Source organism: Cinclus cinclus, chromosome 11 (assembly GCF_963662255.1).
Source record: "Cinclus cinclus chromosome 11, bCinCin1.1, whole genome shotgun sequence".
Taxonomy (NCBI): domain Eukaryota; kingdom Metazoa; phylum Chordata; class Aves; order Passeriformes; family Cinclidae; genus Cinclus; species Cinclus cinclus.
This window is the reverse complement of record NC_085056.1, coordinates 17809715-17832563: the sequence shown is the minus strand read 5'-3', so window position 1 is coordinate 17832563 and position 22849 is coordinate 17809715. Positions and strand designations below refer to the sequence as shown.

Here is a 22849-nt window from a genome sequence, read left to right as displayed (position 1 = left end):
GTGTCTCTGAAAGTCGGGGCTGTTCTCTCTCTTCAGGTCTCCCACTAGTTCGTAGCTTTTCTCTGGTATCCACCTGCTCCCATTTGAGCACTTTTCCCATGGGCTGCCAGTGGACCTCTGCATCCCCTGTGCACGTCATGTATTACAAGTTTGTTTTGCCATGGCCTGCAGAGGAATCTTGGATCCAATCTTGGAGCACTTTCTCCCCCTTTTTTTTCCACTGACCTCGATGCCATCGTGTTGTTTTCCCTCACTCATCCTCACTTCCTCCTCTTCTCTGACTAGAAGAAAAACTGCTGCTCGTAGGTTCCACTGTCAACAGATTTCACTAATTCAAAGATTCTTGCAGGATCCCACAGCGCCGAGAGGTTGATTTTTTTTTGTCTAGAATTGCTTGCCGTGTTTCTGCTGCTGCCTGGGCGGCCCTGCCGGCACTGCGCGGGCAGCGAGGCCGCGGTGCCAGCATGGTTGGGTGCCAGCATGGTTGGGTGCCAGCATGGTTGGGTGCCAGCATGGTTGGGTGCCTCTCCTCAAGTGGGGCTCCAGGAGGGAGCAGCTGGCACCCCGCAGCATGGTTGGCTGGGGCGGCCGGGCAGGCAAGGCTCCGTGCAGGCCACGCTGGGGTGGCGGCGGCTGCAGCGCCTCACCACCCCTGCAATAAAACTGCTGCTTTGATTTTCTTCTCAAATGGGTCATCACAGAGGTGTTACCGACCTCTCTCACTGGGCCAGCAGCATGTCCACCTTCAGAGCCATCAGATTGGCTCTGTCAGATGTGGTGGAAGCTTTTAGCTGCTTCTGTGGCCCTTCTCTGCTTCTAAAAAACAAGGTGGTGCCAAATCAACAAGTGTCAAGCTTGCTGTGAGAGCCTTCTCAATGAAGAGAGCTGTGGGCTTGTGCTGTCGGTGGGATTTCAAAGTGGTGGTTCAGTGTGGTGTGTTTTTTTAAGTTACGTGGCAAATGGTGCTTCTGAAGATGTTTGCGCAAGCTTCCTGTCATTTTACCTATTTATTACAAACTTTTCAAATTAGATATGTAAAATTAATGTTATTGAGCTATGTGCTTTCTCAGCTGAACTAGTGTTATCTTTTTTGATCAGCTCATTTCTCCATTAAGTCAATTTGCTTTCACTTGGCAACAAAAACAAGAACTGAACTTCAAATACATGATCAGAATTTCACGTTCTATTTAAATATTCACTTTTGGTATGTCATTGCTTGGCAACGCATAATTAGAGGTTGTTAATAGACTTTTAAATACTCTTGCAACAAAATCAAATTTTACTAGTCAAAACTAAGAGGGAGAGGTCCACAATAGCCTGTAATTTAGTGGCTGGAGTAGTTGAAAGAAGACTTAGAGAGGTCTGAGCCCCCGTTTTGTGTAGTGGACAATACAGCAGGACTGCTAAGCATTGTAATGATACCCAGTGAGGCCACTCAAAAGGACATTCTTCCTTTTAAGGTAAGCCTTAAAACAGTGGTTTTATTTGCTTCAGAATTATTAGTTAAGACTGCAGGGATGTGTGGGTGGACTCTTGAGTATTAAGATTCAAAGGCAATTGATACTTTTTAGAAAAGCGGTGGCAGGGGCAAAGAATAAATTGTGGAAGGGAAATTTCTAACATTTTTAAAAGTTGTTAAAACTGTGTTTCCCTTAAAAAAAAAGACAAAGTCCTATTCATCTGTAGCAGTTTTAGCTTATCAGTGCTCAGAATACAATGGCTTAGTCCTGCTCAAACATCAGTTCCAGCAGTTTGACTCTTGTACTTGTGTAAGGTATGCACACAAAACAGGAGCATTCTTGTGAATTCTGCATTTCACACTTTACTTTTGAAGAGCCTAATTTGATAAAGAGTCTGACAGCATAATCATATTACCCTGTTAAGCTTTATTTTGGTAGATTAGAGGTGTGAAGAGAGGAGCCTAGGGAAGGAGGGGTAGGAATTGTACTGAAGGTCTGAGCCACCAGAAGGAAACATCAGAGATCCCAAAACTGGGAGCAGGTTTTTGAGCCCCAGACTTTGAGCACCACAGTCTGTTTTGGACAGTGCTGTATTTCAAGGCTGCATATATCCTCGTATGGATCTCTGATATTTTGCAAGGGTTTAGGAGAAGCTTTGATGGGAGTTGCTGTCTTGCCAGATACTGTTTTCATAAAATCCTGGAAACTTAAACATTCTGTTAAATTTGGTTGCATTTGCAAAATGTCTTGAAAATATTTTTAGGGGATAAGAGAGTGGCTCATGTGTACTTAAGATTTAAAACAAACATTTTCTGTCTGGATTTTGATGTTAGAATGTACTGTAGTCATGGTCTCTTTTGGTTTTCATGACCAAGTTTGAGACAAGAAATACTGTTGTTGATATCAGATCATCAGTGATGTCAAAGTAGCTAATTTGTACTTGTACAGAACCTATGCCTTTAACATTTAATTTAAATGAACCTTTAAAAATTCATTTAAATTAAATGTTAGTCCCTCTTTAAGTTTCTTCCAACAGCAACAAAAAACTTGTTTTCTTAATTCTAGGGATGTAATCCTCTTGCAGAGACTGGACGAAGCAAACTGCAAAATCAAAGAGCTGTTCTAAACCAACAGATTTTAAGAGCAGTGAGAATGAGAGCTGGTGCTGAAAATCTTTTAAGGTATATATCATGGGTCTCTATATATAATGGTTTCTTAGTTTTCCTGCCTAAGCAACAATTGTTTACTTTTATTTTAATTTCATAGAAGTGTCTTAGCTATTGTATTTTTTCCTTCCCCCCCCACCACCAGCCATGCTGCATCTCTTGCTGTAGAATGATTTGTGAATCTCCCTGAATTTTTTTTTTCAAGCTTTACAGAGTCATTACTAGTTTCAAGTGCACTTTCAGTACTACTGTGTTATAGTAAATGAGCTGAATGTTAGACTTTCTTAGGTTGCTCTCTTTGTTTAGCTTTATTGCTAGTGATAATGGCAAGTGTACTTTGCTGAATATTGTAATGAGCCCCTTTTACTCAAATCAAATCAAGGTATTGCCACTGTGCTGTTGGCTTTTTCCAAGATCCTTTAGTTCTGTGCTGCATAATAGAAAGGACTGTCCATTGCCTTCTTTACTTCATGTAATAATGATATTGGAGTAGCAAACTAGCACACATGTAATTTGGGCTGGGTTACCCCCAGTTGCCACCAAATTGTCCTACAGTGTGAAGTAACTTCATCTATTACGTTGTTTAGAATGTGTTTTCATATGTGGCTGTCCCCATAGGAATAGCCTTATGCTGACCCTGTCTTAAGGCTGTTACATCCCATGATGAACTTCTTGGCAAACAGGCTGTAGATTTCCAGTCCTACACAAAAGTTCTGAAAATTATCCCAGTTCTCATCTCCAGTAGTTTCCTGTATTGTTTGTTTCTCTGCAACCGGAGCAACAATGGGTCTTCAGAAACAAAATTTAGTAAATATCCTTAAAGAAGTGAAAATGCTTGGATAAATTAAATTTTCTTAAACTTGTCATCAGTCAGTAGGTGGCCTGTTGTCTGTTACCTGCTTTTATCTCCACTCCTGCAAGAGATGTGACATATTGAGAACTTAGGTAATTTTAGCCTTTGTAACTGATTTAACTTGGCTTTGTTTTCTGGTAATTGACTTAAGAAGTGAGACCTAGAATTTTACTACTTTTTGTGTGGTTACCAAAATTATTATACCTGTTTTTGAAATGGAATTCTTCATTCAGTTACTGTTTCTGCTTGTCGATTCAGGAGTGTTTTGGAAGGCCTAAAGAGGTGAGTAATACTTAATGTGAAAGAAAGTTGGTAACTTTTAACCTAGATATCCTAAAGTTCAGTTTCTGATGCCAGTATTAACTGCTGAAGTACTGAAGTTGCTATTTACAGGAGTGGGAACTAAATCTACTTAAGAGTAGAGGAACAGACTTACTTTTAAGATTTTAGAAATCTAAAATGAATTTACACCAGTTGAACTATTAAAATTGCTAGTTCTTTGAAAGAAACAATTTTAAATGTAACCTGACCCCTGGACAGTTCACATGACTACTTGTATCTATAGTCTCCTAAGGAAAAATGTAAACAATCTTTATGTTTGCAGATTCTATTTGAATTTAATTAAGTTCTAAAAGAAACAAACCAATTGTTGTCCACAAGAAACTTCTTGGAGTAGGATTTGAGAAAAAAATGGAAGTGCAGGTTTCTTTACTTTTGGCTGAAAGTAACTGCTAGGCTTGAAGCACATGATCCGTGTAGTGCAAAGGCTTTTGTACTTAGAATTTCTAAAGGTTACCCTCTCCTTTTTATTGTCTTTTGCTCTGGAAGTTGAGTTAAAATGAAATTCATTGTAGAGTTATGTGAATCTTGACAATATCACATTGCCCCTGTAGCTGGTTTTTATTGAAAAGTATGTCTAACAGTGTAAAAAACATGAGAAGGTATTCAAATTAAATTGACATGGATGTTCATAGGACTAGAGCAAATAGAGAAGTCAATCTGGATGAAACTTTGGGGTTTCTGAAAAAGATACTGGAATCCCTCATGTGGAGGATGGCAAGCTAGACTAAACATGGAGCCTTAATATATCATAATGTGCTTGTAGCATCAAAACTTGCCCATTTATCTGTGTGGTACTGCCTTTATCAAGGAAGATCCACCCCACCATATGTTTGTATCCAGTTTGGCTTATGAAGGCAACACATGTTAACATTGCTTAATTTAAACAATCCCAGGTATTCAATAAAGCACAACACAGAAAAATCTCAGATAACTAGTTTATAATATGAAAAACAAACTTAGAATTTTAGTCTTGGAATAATTACTTCTTCATCAAGGCGCTCCATGAAACTGGAGAACTGTTCCAAGTGGAGCCTAGAGTTATGAGATAGCATAAATATTTATGAAGGTGAATTTCGTCTTAAAATAAAGGTAAATGCAAAATGCTGGAAATTTAAGTTTGTTATTTTCTTAATATTCAGACTCTAATATAAGGGTACAATATCTTAAGCATGGATACCTTTTATCTTAAAATCATACCTGTGGATTTATAGATATGGATGATTTAAGTATCTTGAAAAGAGTAATATTCTAATAAAATTGTCAGTATGGAGAATCAGATTAGAAATTGTGATATAAATACACAGGTAATGACACAGAAATGCTCAAGGGTGTTAATACTAACATCCATTGTGCGTGTTCAAAATGTTGCCATTTAAATACATAAATGGCAAAGGAAACAAGCAAAGAAAATCATATTTACATCCAACAAAATCAAATTATAGAGAAAATTGTCTTGTAATAAAAAGATCTGGTTGAAAGATATTTCTTTCTGTAAATTTCTTACTTCTGTAATAAGTTTTTGGGGACAGTTATTTTAGTTTATTCCTAAGGTCAGAAGTCTCAAGAGATCTTTATTCAATTTGTAAGGTGAGGAAGTCTCTGCTGAAGAATGTCTCCTGACTCTTTACGCCTCCATCCACCTGTCTGCTTCAATGAAAAAAAATCACATAATCTGAAAATAGGATAGTGATTCTGTTTAAGATGCTTTAGTTTTGTTGATTATTATATCTAAAATAAGCTTGACCCTTAGTCATACATGGAAAATCTGGCATATAGGAAATCTTCTGTGACTGCATGCTGGAAACTATCCCAGGCATTCTCTTGCCAGACAAAAACTTAATAAATTCTGAAACACAAGGTCTTGTATCATCTCCTAAAGGAGAAAAAGAAATCTTAAAAATGCTGAGAATGCTAGCATTGAAGGTTGAAGGAGGTGAAGCAAGCTTGTAGAAAACCTTTTCCTCAGCAATAAAAAATTGCTATGTTTCTGCAGAGCAACCACCAACAACAAAGTACGAGAACAGGTACTACTGGAATTGAGTTTCGTAAACTCAGACCTGCAGATCTTAAAGGAGGAATTGGAAGGACTTAATATCTCAGTGGAAGTTTATCAAAATGCAGAGTAAGTATAAAGCTGAGTTATTCAATTATTAACAGCTCTTCTGTTTACCCTTGAAAACAAAGTTGTTTCTTGGTGAGTGTGAATGTTGGACACTAATCCTGTGAAAGAACAGAGAGCTTGATAGGAAGAGAACGCACTTGATGGTGGATTTGTTGACTAAGGGTTAGTCTGCATATTTGACCTTCTCTTGGGAAATGTATGTGCCACTAATCTTGGATGTGGAGTTCCTTTGAAGAGAAGAGTGTTGTGAGAGTTGAAAGCTCTTGGGGCTATACTGCAAACAGTTGGCACTTAGCAGAATTTCCAGTACTGGAATGGCTCATTGGCTCCCTGCATTCTGGAGTGAACAAACTTAGTGATACAGTAATATCTCTTCTCAGACGTGGGGCATACAGCAGTCCTCTCTTCAGCTGGAGAGCAGAAACACAATGCTGACTTGATGTTTAGAGCAGACTAGGTAATCTTGAATGTGTGCCCTTCAGTGACAGAAAAACACAAATTCCTTGGCTAAAGCAGAGATGAAATTGGATTTTTTCCATATATTTTCCTCCATTTTGAAGAGCATACTAATTTTTAAATTACAATGGATTCCTCAAAGATAAAACTTCAAAGTTAAGGAGTATTCATTGCCTGCATACTGAAATGATTTCTGTATCAGTTACATGTCTTGTTGCTCCTAAAACTAAATATTTACTATTTGATTAGCAAGCAGTAGTTCAAGGTACAAATTGAAATGCTTCATTTGGTGAAGGTATAATTTTGGGTCCCTCTTAGCACTGTTCTCAATTAGGTGTTAAATTTCCAGGTGGATTACAAGGAATTCTTAATGTAAAAGGATGAAACACATTTCCAAAGAGGTAACTTCCAACTGAACGCCGACTTGATGCAAAATATCTATGTTGTAGTTTTCTCAAACAGCAACTTGTGCTAAATTTCTTACCTTCCACCCCCATGGCAAACTTTGATGACTATTTGATGCAAAAATATTTTGAGGGGTTTTGGTTGGTCTTTTTTTTTTTTTTGAGTTTTGGGTTTCTTGTTCAAGATTTTACTGGTGTTCATAGATGCATGTGAGCACAGAGAGCAGTTACAGCTGTGGAAATGAGAGCAGTTCCACAAGTATTTCCTTTTCTACCTGAAGGATATTAAAAATACTTGGATTCTTACCGAAGGTCAGGCCCCAAGGCAGGCAGAAACCTTGAGGCTGGACAGCAGTATGCTTGTTATTCTCTCCTAATCCTACCTTCCCACTCTATTTTGAATGGTGTTTTGCCTTTCTTATGCTTTTCATTCGAAGCTCTAAATGCTTTTTATGTTTCATCAGCTAAAATAATAAATTTCCCTGTAACTGCTCTCCAGCCTTTAACAGCAAATAGCTATTAATAGTTGTTCTCTGACTATTGTGCATACAGTTGTCAACATAAGGTCACACCCATGGTTTACTGGATTAGCCTGTATTGTGGTAAAACAATCCAAGGGCTGGCCCTTCCAGTACTTGCACCCATCTCAGTTGGATTAAGAAGCATTTCTCATACTATTTCTACTCAGTTCTGGAAATCCAGGATCACCTCCCTAACTGTTCAGTACTCATGACCTTGGCTCCATGGCTGTGGCACTTGAGCTATGGAAAAAAATGACTCACTTTCTTGGAATGACCAATGCTGGTATCTACAGGGACTATGGATGGTACTAGAATGGATTATATCAGTGAGTTAGGATTTCTTTTCCATGTGTCTCACTTCCTTTTGAGGAAAAATTCTTTATATAATCTGTAGTAAAAGTGTTGAGGTTTCTTCTAAATGCAAATTAGATCATTTGCACCACTCGAAATGGTGTTTTGGTTCTGTGTCCTGCAAGTCCTTTCCAAGCTAACAGAGCCACTTTCTGGGTCATGAAGGACTCTTCCTCTGCCTAGGAAGCTGCATTCCTACTGCCACCCTCTCAACATGGAATTTTCACCAATAAGAAAGCTGTTTTTTCTGTAGAAACCATAAATGAATGTGGGATTTTGTAATTGGTAATGGAATGCTCTAAACAATGATTAGAGTAAAAAAGTTTTCAGGAAACAATAAAGTATTAGATGAACTTTATAATTGCTTGATACTGATCTGTTAAATCTACACAACAAACTATGTATGTGGAAGGAATTCTGATCTTTTTTTTAACTCAGTTCTCATCTGTATTGCCCTTTGCTATTCTAGAGGTTGACTTGTCTAGAGGTTAACACCTAGCATTGTCTAGAAACTAAGTATTTCTTGGACTTCCTACTCCTAGACCTTTCCCTGTGAAAGCTGGTGTACTTTGGCCCTCCTTCTCCCTGTGTTACACACATTACTACATATGAAACCATTGGTAGCATGTAAATACTGATTAAAACTACTGATCCTGACCATGGCTCTTACTGTGGCAGATCTAGCAGCTGTGGAGCTGAATTGCAGTAAGGCAGCCTTTGAGAGTCTCTTTTTCCTTTGCCTGAAGGAAAAAGGAAATGAAAAAAATGAATGAAAAAATGAAAATGATGAAATAAATGAAAAAAAAAAAGGGTGCAGGCAAGTAGCTTTCTTCACTCTCTTCTTGAGAAGTACAGGCCATTAGGAAGATTTTCTTGTGCAGGAAGGAACTGTATACTTTTCTCTTTATCCCATCAGTGTATGAGCTTCCTGTCATCAAATAAAACAAAAGTAATTATAACAGATGCAGGCAAAAAAATCTGAATCTTTTTGCTTTTTTTCCGTAGAGAGACTTTCAGTATTCCCTTGGTACCTCTTGGCCTAAAGGAAACCAAAGATGTAGACTTTACACTCCCCCTCAAGGTAAATTTTACATACACATTTCAGAATGAGTAGTTAACAGAAATAACTTCCATTTCAGATTTGTTTAAAGAAACAGGAGTAACTTAGGTACAAATTATTTTTTTGTTTTGCCCTAAATGACATGTTAAAAATTAACTATCAATTATTTGGGTCATTGCTCCTACCTAATTAGGAGAAGAAGTCCAAAGATGTTATGAGAAACTCCACTTTGAAGACAGAGTTAATCCCAAGAATAAAATTTTTTTCCATGGTTTTGTTTTCAGAGTATTGATTACTGATGTAGGTGTGAGAGGAAGGTTTTACTGTGATAATGTAGTGCTGCACCAACTTGCACTAACCAGGATGGCTCAGTTGGGGAGCACTGTTGCAGCATTAACACTGCTTGTTTGTTGACTAATATACTTTGCTGGCTACTTGAACCATCTTGTGTATTTTCTGAAACTTCTGTGTATTGTGCAATATAGATTTTTATCTCACGGTGAACCACCTTGTGTCACTGTAGGATTTGTCTCTGCTTTTACTTCTGTGGGTTAAATTCCATGGTCAGATCATGGTACCACTGAATGTCATTGCAGCTTTGTTATTTTAAGTGGAATTGCCCTAGTACAGCTCACAAGAAGTTGGCAGGCTCTGTTAACAAGTTTTTATGTTCACTTGATCCCCTTGTCATTTTAGATAAGTGTTTGTTTGTCCCTTCCAAAACCAGTAAGTGTTGTTTTAAAACCAGTTGGAGCTAATGTAGCAGATGTTTGGTTCCTTTACATTTGTCTAAGATGCCAAACCATAATTCTGCTGTCTTCCTGTAGTCTCATTGCTATGTGCTACTGTGCTGTTGACTAAAAGGGAGTAGATTTTCAAATCACAACTGAGTCAATTTCCTACTGTTTTTAACTGCAGGAAAAGTAGTTTAGGCTAATTTTAGATATTCCAATTTTTAATCTATTTTTCTTTTTTTTAGGATTTTATTTTGGAACATTATAGTCAAGACAGTTCAGAGTATGAAGATGAAATAGCAGATCTCATGGATCTGAGACAAGTAAGTTCAAGTATGGTGTACTATGAGGTCTTTTAATATATAGTTGTAAATAACATTTGTATGCAATCAGAATATGACATTTTTACTTACAGCTTACTATACTATTCTTAATTGACTTCATTTCTGAGACATGGTGCATGAATCTCCACTGTCCAAGATGTTTACAGTCTGAGTGAAGAAAAATGAAGAAACAGATGAAGTTATGCAAAATGACTGAGCTATTGATATAACTTTGTAAATTTTGTTAATCTAAGACTTGTCTTCCCTACTGTTTTTTATTTTAAAGTATTTTAAATTTAGCAGGAAGAGTGTTGAAGTGGATTAATCTGGCAAAATATTGTAGTAGAATGGTGGCAACTTCTAACTGTTGTTTGTTTCCTGTACTGTGCTAGAAACAAAAGCCTTCTCTGTAGCTTTCATAAAATACCTACAATCTTTATTTAATTAACCTTGAGACCTGCCAAACAGATTCTTTTTGCTTTTTTAAAAAAACCTGTGTGCAGCTGAAAAGCTTTTGTCATGCATCCATATGGCTTGAAGCTTCCTGTTCTCAACCACCACACATTTCTGTGGCATGCAGAAGTCCAAGGGAAGCAGAGCTTTATTTATCTTTGGGGTTTCAGAACCCATCCTGTAACTGGACAGAATGCACTTAATTTTAATCCATTGTATTTCAAGGCCTGCCGCACTCCTAGCCGAGATGAAGCTGGCATTGACATGTTGATAAGCTATTTCCTGCAACTTGGATATGTAGAAAACAGATTTTTCCCATCCACCAGGCACATTGGAGTTTTATTTACATGGTAAGTGTGTAGTTTGTGTTTCTCTTCAGCCCTTTTTTTCACCCCAGAACATCAGTTAATCATTAACTGTGTTTTCATCTGTGTATGTCAGTGTGTCTCTTCTTGAATCCCTGCAGTGTGTGTTGCCAGTTTTATTTTTTTTTTTTAGTTAAGAGTAAACCTGAATACAGTACACCCTTTACATGCTTAGAGTGAAATCATTGGCTAGATTATGATTTGGGTAACAGGTTAGCACAAGGGAGAAAGAGAGAAAATAATCTTCATTTTGGACAGCTACAGGTGTTTCTGAAGTCTGAACCTAGGTGTACAAAATGACAACAAGGAATGGGGTCAGACCTTAATTCCCCTCCTTCAAGTTGTTCACAAGACCACTTGGGCCAGAAGAGAAGGAGTGACATAATTTTCTATAAGAGAGTGTTTACTACATCTGTCAGCAAAATTTGACACTGAATTCAAACTTTTAATGATGGAAAAAGATGACTACCATGTAGCCAAGAGGAACTGTTAAATTTCTAGTCAAACTGCAAACAGAAAACCTTAAACACAAGCAGTAGAGGATCTGAGCATGCCAGTGGTTGATCTTTGGCAGCCTCTAAGTAGGAGAGTGTAGCAGCACATATGGATACTTCCCTGATGTGCTCTTCACCCCTGTGATGTTTTATGGGCCCTTCTGAGTTAAATGTAATGACCTTATGGAGGCTCTACTGTAAAACCTGCTGAAAACTGTCCCAGGTAAAGGTTGGGCTCCATTGGCTTGTTTTAATTATGTGGTTTGTCCTTGCAGAACATAATGGTGTTTCTGTCCACCTTCATTTTCACTGTAGCAGAAAAGTTAAGAATTCCACTATTCTTTCAGAAAAACAGAATGAAAGTACTTGTTTTTTCAATGGGCTCTGCTAATCTTAACACTTCTAATATTTGTTTCCCAAGGTATGATTCCTTCACAGGTGTCCCAGTGTGTCAGCAAAATCTGTTGCTTGAGAAAGCTAGTATTTTATTCAACATTGGAGCTCTGTACACACAGATTGGAACACGATGCAATCGTCAGACCCAGGCTGGACTTGAAAATGCTGTTGATGCTTTTCAGAAAGCTGCAGGTACACATCTTAAAATATTGGAAAGGTCTTTGTGCAGATGTCCTCAATGTCATTCTGATGTTTTACAGATTTCTGCATTTTCTACTGGCTGATTACACAAAAAAGGAGAAATGGGGACATTCAAGAAGCCTAGTGAAGAGCTCAGATGAAGCTTTAATTCAAAACCTGGAGCTGTAGTCTGAACATGCAGATAAGATAGTGAATACTGTGGTTAATCATTATTGAACTGCAGTTCAAAGGTCAAAGTTATAGCACTAGCATTAACTACTTCATTCCTTGTTTCACTGGCATAACTGCTTTTACCTCAGTGATAGCACATTGGTGTCAAATCTGTACAAGAGACAACTGACAGGTTTGGTATAACCCCTGTAAGCCTAGTTTTCCATATGAGGGTCTTAAAAATTTATCTTGATTTTTTTTCTCTGGTGAAAGTTTCAATTCACTGGAAGTTGACTACCTGTTGTCCTTAGATTCCAAAGGCAAGCAGGTTCAAAATAATCAATATCTGTCCCAAGGATGGAGAAATAGAAATTCCAATAAAGGGAATCCTATCCCTTGAGCTAACATATTATAAAGTCTTTTGTTTTCACTGGGGACTTCTAAATAGATTTTTCTGATTTGTTTTTTAAGTATCATCTGTGCTACACGTAATATTTGAAGACATGTCCTTTGTAATTAATATGTACTGTAAGATTTATTTCTGCACTAACATCTGTGACTGTTGGTTTGCACTGTATGGGTAGCTTCATCAGCCAAAAGCTGTGGAGCACAGAGTTGAATTGTCATAAATCCCCTCCTTTGAATACACAGCTGTCAAAAAAGAAACAAAAGTGTAGTGTTTCTTCATTCGTATTTAAAATAAATACATTTTTTTCAACTTTTGTATTTCATCTAAAAGACATTTCAGTAGTTGCGAAATTTCTCCATTTTACTGCTGCTCCTTCCATTTTTCAAATAATAATAATAAAAAATCACTGCTTTTCACTCTGACATGTTTGCAGAACAGGATTAATGGAAAACTGGGAAGGTGTTCTATGCTGCCTTTGCAGGGCCCCAAAGCAGCATGCTCAGGAGGCATTTCATTGTACCTGTGCATGGTGCCGTAACACTTTGTTATGTTGGCAGAGGCATGATGTAGAGTCTGACTTAACTGTTTGTATTAACTGTTTCCCAGTGCTGAATGGAAGGTGTTGCACAGAATTTATCCTCAACGTAAGCAGAAATACGTTGAGAACAAAAAAACCCTATGTTTTTTCCTCCTGTACTTTCAGTTCCTTTCAGTAGGGCGCTCCATCAGTACTTGCCTGGTAAATTTGGGATTAATTTTTAATGCAAAAACATAGGGATGGCCATGTTTCAAATTTGTTTAATGCCATATTAAAAAAATCAGATATGAGTGTAACATGGAAAATCAAAAATCACAGACAACAATCCTCTTTAGTAGGAAAATACTGCACAACATGGCCAGAACTGAGTGCTGTGGCAAAAAAGTAAGATTACAGAAGCTGAAATAGTTCAGAGGCAGAAGTCTTGCTGTTACCCTGCTGTTATGACTGTCAGTATTAGCAAGCTGGTAGAACTCACTAAACCAGTTGGATGACATGCCTACTGAAGGTTGCTTCCATCCATGAAACTGTTACTAATATTGCACTACAGTTAGTGTTTGCTTTAAATTTGCTGTATGATAGAAATTACTCATGTTTTGGTGGAACCAAATATCTAGAGAAGAATCTTATTTTTACCTTATTAAATATATTTATAAATAAAAAATCTGGTTTACAGGCATGGAATGGAGCTTTCATTGGGACACAGAATGCACTTAGCAGCATCTGAAAAAAAATCAGTATTTAATTAAGTTTGTATATTTGTGTCTTTCCCTTCTTTCCAGAGGTTCTACTACCATCATCTTCTTATAGCTGTGCAGATTTCTCTGTGCAGGTTTTTGTCCCCTGTAGAAGCCATAGCCTTCCACTCCCACATATAAGGCACATTCAGCTCAGCACAGCCTTATGGTCAATCACAAGAACTTTTACAAGCAAATTGGAAGGCAGTGCTCTCAAAACTTGCAGTTTCTGTTTCTCCTCTGAAGTGTAATTTTGACAGCTGTACTTGGGGATGGTTGATTGCAGTGCAAAGCAAAACCTATAGGTCAATTCTTGTGCACCAAGAATTCCTTCAGATTGCTGTGCAATACTAGAAAATATCCTTAAAATCCTAATTATTCTGGTACATACTAGAGTTAAGTTCACTTGTTTATCTTTGTAACACTGACAAAACCATTTTGTAATTGCAGGAGTTTTAAGCTACTTAAAGGAGACCTTTACTCACACACCAAGTTATGATATGAGCCCAGCCATGCTGAATGTGCTAGTGAAAATGATGCTTGCACAAGCTCGAGAGTGTGTTTTTGAGCAGATTGGTCTCTCTGGAATACGCAATGAGTTTTTCACACTAGCAAAAATGACACAGGAAGTTGCCAAGGTAAAATATGGGACTTTCAATCTCGTCTTTAAAATAACTGTTTATAGTGCTATGTTACTACCTACACCTTTTAGTAACATTAACTGAATTTATTAAATGTAAATGTTTACAACTGTTACTGAAAACCAAAAATAAAATGGGGCAGCTCACAAACTACAGTGAGAAGCACAACCTTTCAGAAGATTAAAACGTGAACATACAAAATTTAAATATTATTTTAGAGTTGTTACAATTTATCGAATTAATAATTAATGGAGACTAACAGAAGTAGGCAGTGAACTTGCTGAAGGTTTTTGACAAGCTATTTGCTGGTCTTTCAAACAATTAAAGTATGTACAGTATTGAACACAACCTGTCTGGTTTCCCAGCTGCTGAAGGGTATGCAAATCTAAAAAGCTTAATCCAAAAGAACAGCTAAATTGTAACTGAGGGAAGGACCTTGACAAACAGGGTTAAATTGGTACCTGCAGAGCTTTCTTGGGACTTGCCAGGAAATGGTGAGATAGGCTTTCCCCAGAAGGTAGTGTTAATACTCGATTGAGATGTATACCAAAAAAAATAAGCGTGCCATGAAGATATTCCCGTGTTTTCTCAGTTATTTCAGAGTAGCAGATTCATAAGTGGTTCTGTATTGGCAAAATGGGCAAAGCCTTTCATACCAGCCCTGTACAGCCACTGTGACATATCTGTAGGACTGATCAGCTGCAGAGGAAACATTTGTTGATTCTGTCAGGTGGACTGGTTTGAGCCATTAAAGCAGCATGCACTGCTTGAAAAACTATTTTATTTCCTCTGTGTAATGGACAATATCCCAGTTTTAACTAGACCACACAAACTTAAGGCTATGTATGACTCCACAGTTTCAGTGTAGCACAAACCTGCTGTTTGAATATGCTTCACTTTTTTAAAAAAAAACTTAATTAATGAGATATATTTATAAATGAAGACATGTTTATTATATGGTGTTTAACTATGAAGCCATATAGATGTACTGATTTAGTCCATCTGTTCTTGTACAAAATTTATTTACCTTTCTTGTGAGGGAAAAATCAGAGAAGACATTTCAAATTTTTTTCGAAACTTAATTCCAAGCCATCCTAACCATAGTTTTCCCTTTTTTGATGGAATTCTGCATGAAATTATCTTAAGCCTGACTATGATATCCCTTTCTTGAGTTTCTAAAACCTCGTATTAAATTCTCATATGTCAATTATTTGCTTTATTTTAGGTGGGAGAGGTTTACATGCTGGTTAACACTGCAATGAATCAGGAACCAGTGAAAGAGAATATTCCCTATTCCTGGTCTAAGCTGGCACAAATAAAGTCAGACCATTACAGAGCTCTGGCACATTACTTCATTGCTACCATTCTGTGTGACCATGAATGTAAGAATCACACTTCTTTATATGTTCCTATAAATAAAAATAATAAACACACCGGTAGTTATAATTTGGTCTGTGAATAAGTCTTGGAGCCAAGAACTTTGGTGCTTAAGTATATGTAAAATTTTGGTCATTTCCCCCACTCAAATATGAGGCCACACTCTTTTTGTTGAGAAGAATGTAAAAATTCAGTAAACTAACTTTCACAGAAGCAAAAGAAAAGTTATATATCCATTATATGCTACTAAACAGTTCAGATTTTATCGATATGTTTTGGCATGTAAGTATTACTTGCGTATTAATAGATGCTAAAACCAAAAACTTTGAAAGTCTTATTTATATATTTATATACACGTATATAAGTATTTGACTGCATTGGGAGAGACTGTAGAAATAACTACGCACTAGTACACCTAAAGGAACAGGGGAGCAAGAGCTGTGTCTGGTTCATGTTTTTTATCCATTCTTCCAGTGCAGCCTGGTGATGACGAAGATGAGCAGGAGAAAGCCTTGTCCCAGCTGTATGACCGTGTGCCTGAAGGGCTGGTGCTTCTTGCTGTTTTAAAGGACAGAGCTCAGAGAAAACAATTAGGTAAGTGCCAATTTCCCACAGCTCCAGTTTGAGAATCACCCTGTGTTTATTGTCTGTGCACGACAAGCAATGGTTTTGTGTTTTCAGGGAAAGCGCATTTACGCAAAGCCGTTGTTTACCACGAAGAAGCTCTGAGGGTCTGCGGGCTGTGCAAGAAGCTTCGGAACATTGAGGTTCTCCAGGAGGTTCTGACAGCTGCACACAAGCGTTCCCTTCTCAAATATGCTCAGCAAGAGACAGAAGATGACTTTCTAAGTCTAATGCAGGCTCCAGATATACTCTGTAAGTGTACACAGCCAGAGATAAAGGATATCTCACCGTATGCAAATAGCTTTCATGGGGACAGGCCTTTAATTTGTATATATGAACACATCTGTAATGTGCTTCCGTACATAACATAAATAATGTACGCTTACATGCTGTACATTTGTAGAGTTCACATTCCTTCTGTGTTTCCTCCATCACAGATCAATATATTTGGATCAATATCTTTTGTTAGAATTGTTTTACAGTATTTCTGTCTCTAGCAACACTGTTTTTGGGGATGGATAACAATGGTGAATCCAGGCTTTTTTTTTTTTTTTTGTGAGCTAGAAAAAAAATGGGGAAACTTGAAAAGTTAAAATTATATGGGGGCAAACTGCAGTAACTGTTTCTTGAGCACAACTCTTGTGCTAGACTGGGTTATTAACTCAATTTGACTGCTTTTTTGTTTCTACTTTAGTCCAGCTCCTACAACTTTTTCTCCTTGGGATGCAGTAGGAAATTATAAGTGCTGGTTTTTAAAACTTTTCAAAGAAAAATAAATTAAAGATGGCAATAGCTGTTCAGATGGATTTTTATTTACGTTTTCAATATTGATACGGTGAGCTCTGAAGATATTTTTAAGGCAGTTCTAGTATCTACCATACTGCCACAAAAATTAATTTTTCCACAGCCCAGTAGAATTTAGGGCAAATTCCTATCTAGCTTGTAATGCAATAAAAATAAATTTTGATGTCTTTTAAGTAATACTTAAAAGAAGATTAATTTTGTTTTCTTTTTATTTTAGCTAAAACAGAACATAAAATAGAAACAATTGCTCCTCAGTTTTCCAAGGTGAAGGTTAAAGACTTCTTTCACAAGCTGGTATGTAACATACTAATGCTGACCAATCTCTGCCATTTTGATAGCAACTATAAATTCACTCTAACGTGTGGGAATTGACACAAGTATTTTAGCCTGAAAAAATGATCCTGTAGTAATTGAGGTTTTTTTCAGAAGCTATTGGAGAAATTACTCCTAGCTTTAGAGGTAGGTATAAGTCAAGTTGAGAGAAGCAGATAAAAGTGCCATTTCTGTATGGCTTGCACAGCATTCAGTCTTGAGAACCTCCATGGAAGTCCCATGAAGTCTCAACAGATAACTGCACAACTTAAATGGGGAGAGAATACCTAGTAGGTGGAGACAGGCCTGCAGAACATGTGACTTGCATGTGCCACAGCCTTTCAGGTGGCTCTGTGTGTCAGTGAGCAAAAGGAACTGGGAGTTAAGGTTAGGACCAGAATATGCAGTGTTTCATGGATCAGTTGATCTCCTCTGAAACAGAGTTAATGCAGGACCTTACAGCCTATGCAGCTAAAAGGTTGTGCACACCTTAACAGAGATCCTGGAACAACTGAGCTGTTGCCTTTATCCCACTCTGTTTGAAGTATCAACTGAACAGTCAAGAAATAGGACTTCACATTTCCAGGGAATTAGCTGGAAGTTAACCTAAGTAAAACCTACAATAGATGAACTTAAAGCGTTATAACTTACAAAACCAGAAACACTTACTTTACTTACTGGCAGTAAACCATAATATGCCTGCTGTTGTGTTACCCCCAGGGCCCACTGACAGTGTTCTCAGCCAAGCAGAGGTGGACAGCTCCACGTACCATTTGCCTTCACCCTGAAGCAGGAGAGCTTGGATTCAGTCTCAAAGGAGGTTCCCCAGTACAGATTTACTGTCTTGATCCAGTTTGTCCTGCAGCAGTAAGTATATTGGTGTGATATTAACAATTTCTTTGCAGACTCTAGCATTAAAAAGTACCTTTAACTTGTTCATACTCATGTGTGGAGTATTTATTGAGTTCTATACCTTAGTATAGTCAATTAATGTAATTTGAACATATTTTAAGTGCTATATATGCTGCAGATTGTTAAAGAATCCCATATCCCCAACATCACATGAAACTAAAGTTGATTTCTTTCTCTTCATTCTTAATAGTTGAAAATTCACAAATAATAAAAGCAAATGTTACTTCCTGTCTTATTCAGGAAGTTAGAAAGGATAAATGCTTTAAAAAGTAGCAATAAGAATAAGGATCAGGAAGGGAATGCAAGGTGTAATGTCTGCCTAAGGAAAGAGGGGCAAGAATGTTTTATTGGCTCGAGATGTTGATCTTTCAGGGAAAATCCAAAGGGATAAAGCAGCATGCAGTGATAAGCATTTTACTTCTGGAAAAGGCAGAAGTAACCACAGAAGTACAAATAAAAATAATGAAGAAAAAGATATAAACACTGCAGAAAATATCTTCTGGAGGACAATAGCGTAGCAAAACTCAGGGTTCATTTACTTAAGGAGAAAAGTGAAAGGAACATAAAAGCAGCCAACCTTTGAGTATGGCAGAATCACATCAATGGTAACTCAATAGGTAATTTGTGTTCCTGAGAAAGCTGCACGTGTGTGGGTAGAGAATGGGTTTGTAACATCTAGGAGTGAATGCCTTTGGGGCAGATACTGTATGATGACAAAAACATTTCACCTGTCTGTAATTCCAGATAATAACCTGTTCCCAATTTTTGACAGGCAGCAGGCCTTAAAGAAGGTGACTACATTGTTTCAGTTGGTGGTGTGGATTGCAAGTGGCTGGGTGTGAATGAGGTGCTGGAAAAATTGAAAAGTGTGGGAAAGCAGCCCGTGGAGCTTGAGGTTATCAGTTGCCAGGATACAGCGGCATCTTTGGTATGTAATGAGGCAAATAGGTTTTGCAGATTTGGTATGCTAGAATTTTTTCACTTGCCTGCCTTCAGTTCCTGATTAATGTTTACTTTCATGTAATCAGGTATCTCACTCATCCTGTGAATATATAAAGCCTTCAGATGTGTGTTCAGTTTTAAACTATTTGTTTAAACCATTGTGACCTAGCAAGCTAAAGTAGTTTGTCTGCATAAGAATGGTTGGGTGGTGGGCTTTTTTTGTGGTGGAGCTTAGATTAATTGCATGAAAAATGCCAAGACCTAGTTTATTTCCCCTAACTTGTCCCAGAGGATGAAGGCATTATCCTGCTCGGCAGGGAAAAAACCTCAATGAAACAGAAATGGAATGAAGTAGAACATCCAGGACTGTGTGTTTATTTTCTGTGCACTGTTATTCTAAATGATTTGTGACTTTTGTATTAGATCATGAATTAGTGTATTTATTTTTTTTTTTTTATTCTGGTGAACTTTTAACTGTCTAGTCAGTTACTAAGCTACTGAAGAAGCTTTGGACTGAGGGAAAGTCATCACAAGATTAAAAAATATTAAGCTCTAAATAACTTACTAGTTGTGTGAAAGAACCTGTAGCTCAGCTAAATCCACTGCTTCATGCTTTTAACATTCCCTGGCAAGCTTAGACACTCAAGTAGTGTTACATGAGAAGTTATTAAGGTGCCCCTGCTGCTGTTAAGTTTTCTTGTTTTGTTGAAATGATTTTTCCTTATTGAAAATAGGGAGTTACACATCTGCCATTCCAACTTGCAACTGAAAGAAAGAAAAGGCTAGAAAGAAGAGGCTAGAATATGATCAGACTGCTTCAGGGCAAAGCTAAGAGAAGACAGAGAAAGCTGTGCCTTTCAGGTATCCCAAGAGAATGTCACACAGGAGCTTTTACAGTTGTGATCAACATAGAACCTGTCCAAAGGCAGCAGAAGGACTCCCCCTTTGTGCAAGAGGGGAGCTCATACTTGAGCTTTGTAGGGAGGTTAGTGTGTATATTAAATAGTTATGCTAGAAGCCAGTAAATCTTTAACAACCCAAGAAAAGACTCCCAAGTTCCTGTATGCTTTGCAGAGTATACCCTTGAGTCTACATGTGCAAAATACCAGGATCACAGCACTCTGAAGGGTCTTGTGCTCAGTCAGTAATGTCACTAGCACAGAAAGCTTGTTGCAGTCTGCCCTGGCAAAAACTACTTGCACAGTAACCTTTTGTTACCGTCAAAATTTTGACCCATTTTGGATGACTGATTCTTACAATGCTTCTTTTTTTCCTACAGCATAGCAAGAGTGCAACTTACTCCATGGGAATGCAGAAGACATACTCCTTAATCTGTTTAGCCATGGACGAGGATAAAATTGATCAGACCAAGAAAGCCCCACTAAAACTCCCTTTTCTAAGCTGGGGAACTAAAAACAGACAGAAAGCTGCAAGCACACTCTGCCTGCCTTCAGCTGTGGCTGGAAGTTCTCAGATTAAGAAGAAGCTTTCTCCCTTCACACTCTTGAATACAGAAAGTTCGTTGTACTGAATCTTTCAGAAGTATCTGTTAATGTGACTTTTGTTCAAAATGTAGATAAAAATACTGACCATATTTTATCTTCATATCCCTATGTATAAACTCAGACAAATACTGCTGACTTGGTTTGCTGTGCATTGAGCCACGTCTGGTCAGAAGATGGCAGAAACTGTAAAACTGAAATATTTGAAGGTTAGAAGGAAGTGGTTTGGGAAGTATGCAGTAGCAAGATGTAGATTATAGAATTGCTTACATGAGGACTGGGCTCCTTTGCAATTTCAAAATACAGTTACAACTGATTTTTCATAAAAATAGTTGTAACTATGCTAGATGGGAGTTATTTATTACAAACTTGATGCTGAATACAAAATATATGAGGGGACACATTGAAGAATGATTTGGGTCTTAACGGTTTAGAGTCAAATCTCCTGACACTACTTAAAAGAATTATCTTAAAAAAACAAAGATGAGAGGGAATAATATTATTCAGAGAAACAGTCTTGTGCCAAGGGGTGGTGTCATAGAGTTGTGTTTTTATGCAGAGATGCTTCCTCAGAGTGCTAGGTATGGCCTACTGAATAGGCAATTTAATTCTGGAAGAGAAGTAGAAGGCATAAAATTTAAAAGGTCTTTTGAACTCCAAAAGGCTTTTTACTCTGTTCTTTTTCTGATTTAGGTAAAATTTTAAATGCCTGCTGATTCAAGTGTTGAAAACAGGCTTTATTCCAAACATTATTTAACCTACTTACCTTAAGACTTGTATCTCACTAGTCTTGATAAAATGGATAGCTGTGAAACAAATCTCAAAATGGACATATATTGATTCAAGGGCACATAAACTGCAGTAATGCTTTAAAATATGAAAAAATAAGTGCTTGTGCTAAGTGGCCAGATATTTATTTAACTGTCACATCAAGCAAAAAAAAAAAATCTTTCTGCCCTTGGAAAAATTCACAAGCAAGCTATATCTATAGTAAGGAGGGGGGCAAAAAATAACTGGGGAGCATTTCTTTTGAGATTCTTCTATTTCTGAAATTAATTAAAAATTGCTGACACTGTAGTGTTAAGTACCATTGTCATCTACAGAGTAGATACTTAAAATTTAGGTGAAAAATCTGCAACTTGGTGTAAACTTTAAAGTTGTAGTTTATTTTTAATTTCATATGTAGTAGGTGTAAATATCTTGATGACTCTTATTTAAGGATAAAAATCAGATGCTGCCATTTAGTAGTAGCTCTTTGATTCTGCTGCAGCTTGGATGATAAACCATAATTTACAGGTTTTTGCTGTTTACTGTTGCCAGTAAAACCTCTTGTGTGTTTCTCTAACGTTGCTTACAGGCATCTAAGAAACTTTTCTTAAAAAGTTCCAGTATTGTGCAATACCAACTAAGAGTTTAAAACCAACTTCCTTAGAAAGAGTGCAAATGTATTTCTAGTTTCCCCATAGAGGTTACATAAAAAGTTGTAAATTACTTGTGACTTGCTTAACCTTAGTTACTTTTTACAGGTATTGGTGCAGTAGTGCTTCTTTCACACACACAAGCAGCAGCAGCCAGACACTGATCTGCACACCCCTGCCATACAGCATTCCATGCAGATGAGATTTACTTCACCTTCTGCTGAAATTGCTATCCCAAGTAATAAAACCTTTAGCAAAGTCACACCAATCACCCTTCCAGATCTTCAGTTCTCTTTAACCACCCTGACAGTCTTCCTGGAAATGCTTCCTCTCTTAGATCCTGAATAACTGTCTTTCCCTTCCCCTCATCACACTCACTTGTACTTGACTAAAGCTTGGCCTTTTAAATTTAAAATACACCCCTCAATTCAAGTACTTAACTTGCAGTGAAATGAGTTGTGCCTTATATTGCTCAGACCACAGGAATTTTTGTAACAAGTATTACACAAAGATGTATAAGGCTGCTGTAAAGCTCTAAAAAGAAAGGTTAGCAACAGATTAATAGTTCAGCCTGTAACTCCATTAATATTAATCATTACTACTTCAGCTGAACTCTGTTTAATGCCTGGAGCAGATGGCCATTTGCCATAGGGAAAAGGTGTGTGTCTTGCAGCACAATAGCCCCATGCCTTTAAATGTGAAATCCAGTCTTCAGAGCAAAGTGACAGAACCTTAGAGGGAATAAAATCTGAGCAAACCCACGTAAAAAGCAGCTTGAAGTA

General features: G+C 37.5%; 1 protein-coding gene across 1 annotated transcript in view; it reads left to right on the top strand.

The window, feature by feature from the left end:
- RHPN2 (rhophilin Rho GTPase binding protein 2) overlaps positions 1 to 21099 on the top strand; it is a 28985-nt gene extending 7886 nt beyond the window's left edge. Inside the window, exons 2-15 of the mRNA XM_062500068.1 lie at positions 2526 to 2641; positions 5815 to 5943; positions 8681 to 8756; positions 9715 to 9792; positions 10471 to 10595; positions 11526 to 11692; positions 13986 to 14173; positions 15402 to 15558; positions 16028 to 16147; positions 16235 to 16429; positions 17199 to 17275; positions 18014 to 18160; positions 18978 to 19133; positions 20427 to 21099. Of these exons, the coding sequence (XP_062356052.1) occupies positions 2526 to 2641; positions 5815 to 5943; positions 8681 to 8756; positions 9715 to 9792; positions 10471 to 10595; positions 11526 to 11692; positions 13986 to 14173; positions 15402 to 15558; positions 16028 to 16147; positions 16235 to 16429; positions 17199 to 17275; positions 18014 to 18160; positions 18978 to 19133; positions 20427 to 20678 (1983 nt within the window). The 3' untranslated portion in view covers positions 20679 to 21099. The remainder of the gene's footprint in view (positions 1 to 2525; positions 2642 to 5814; positions 5944 to 8680; positions 8757 to 9714; positions 9793 to 10470; positions 10596 to 11525; positions 11693 to 13985; positions 14174 to 15401; positions 15559 to 16027; positions 16148 to 16234; positions 16430 to 17198; positions 17276 to 18013; positions 18161 to 18977; positions 19134 to 20426) is intronic.
- The last annotated feature ends 1750 nt before the right edge of the window (positions 21100 to 22849 follow it).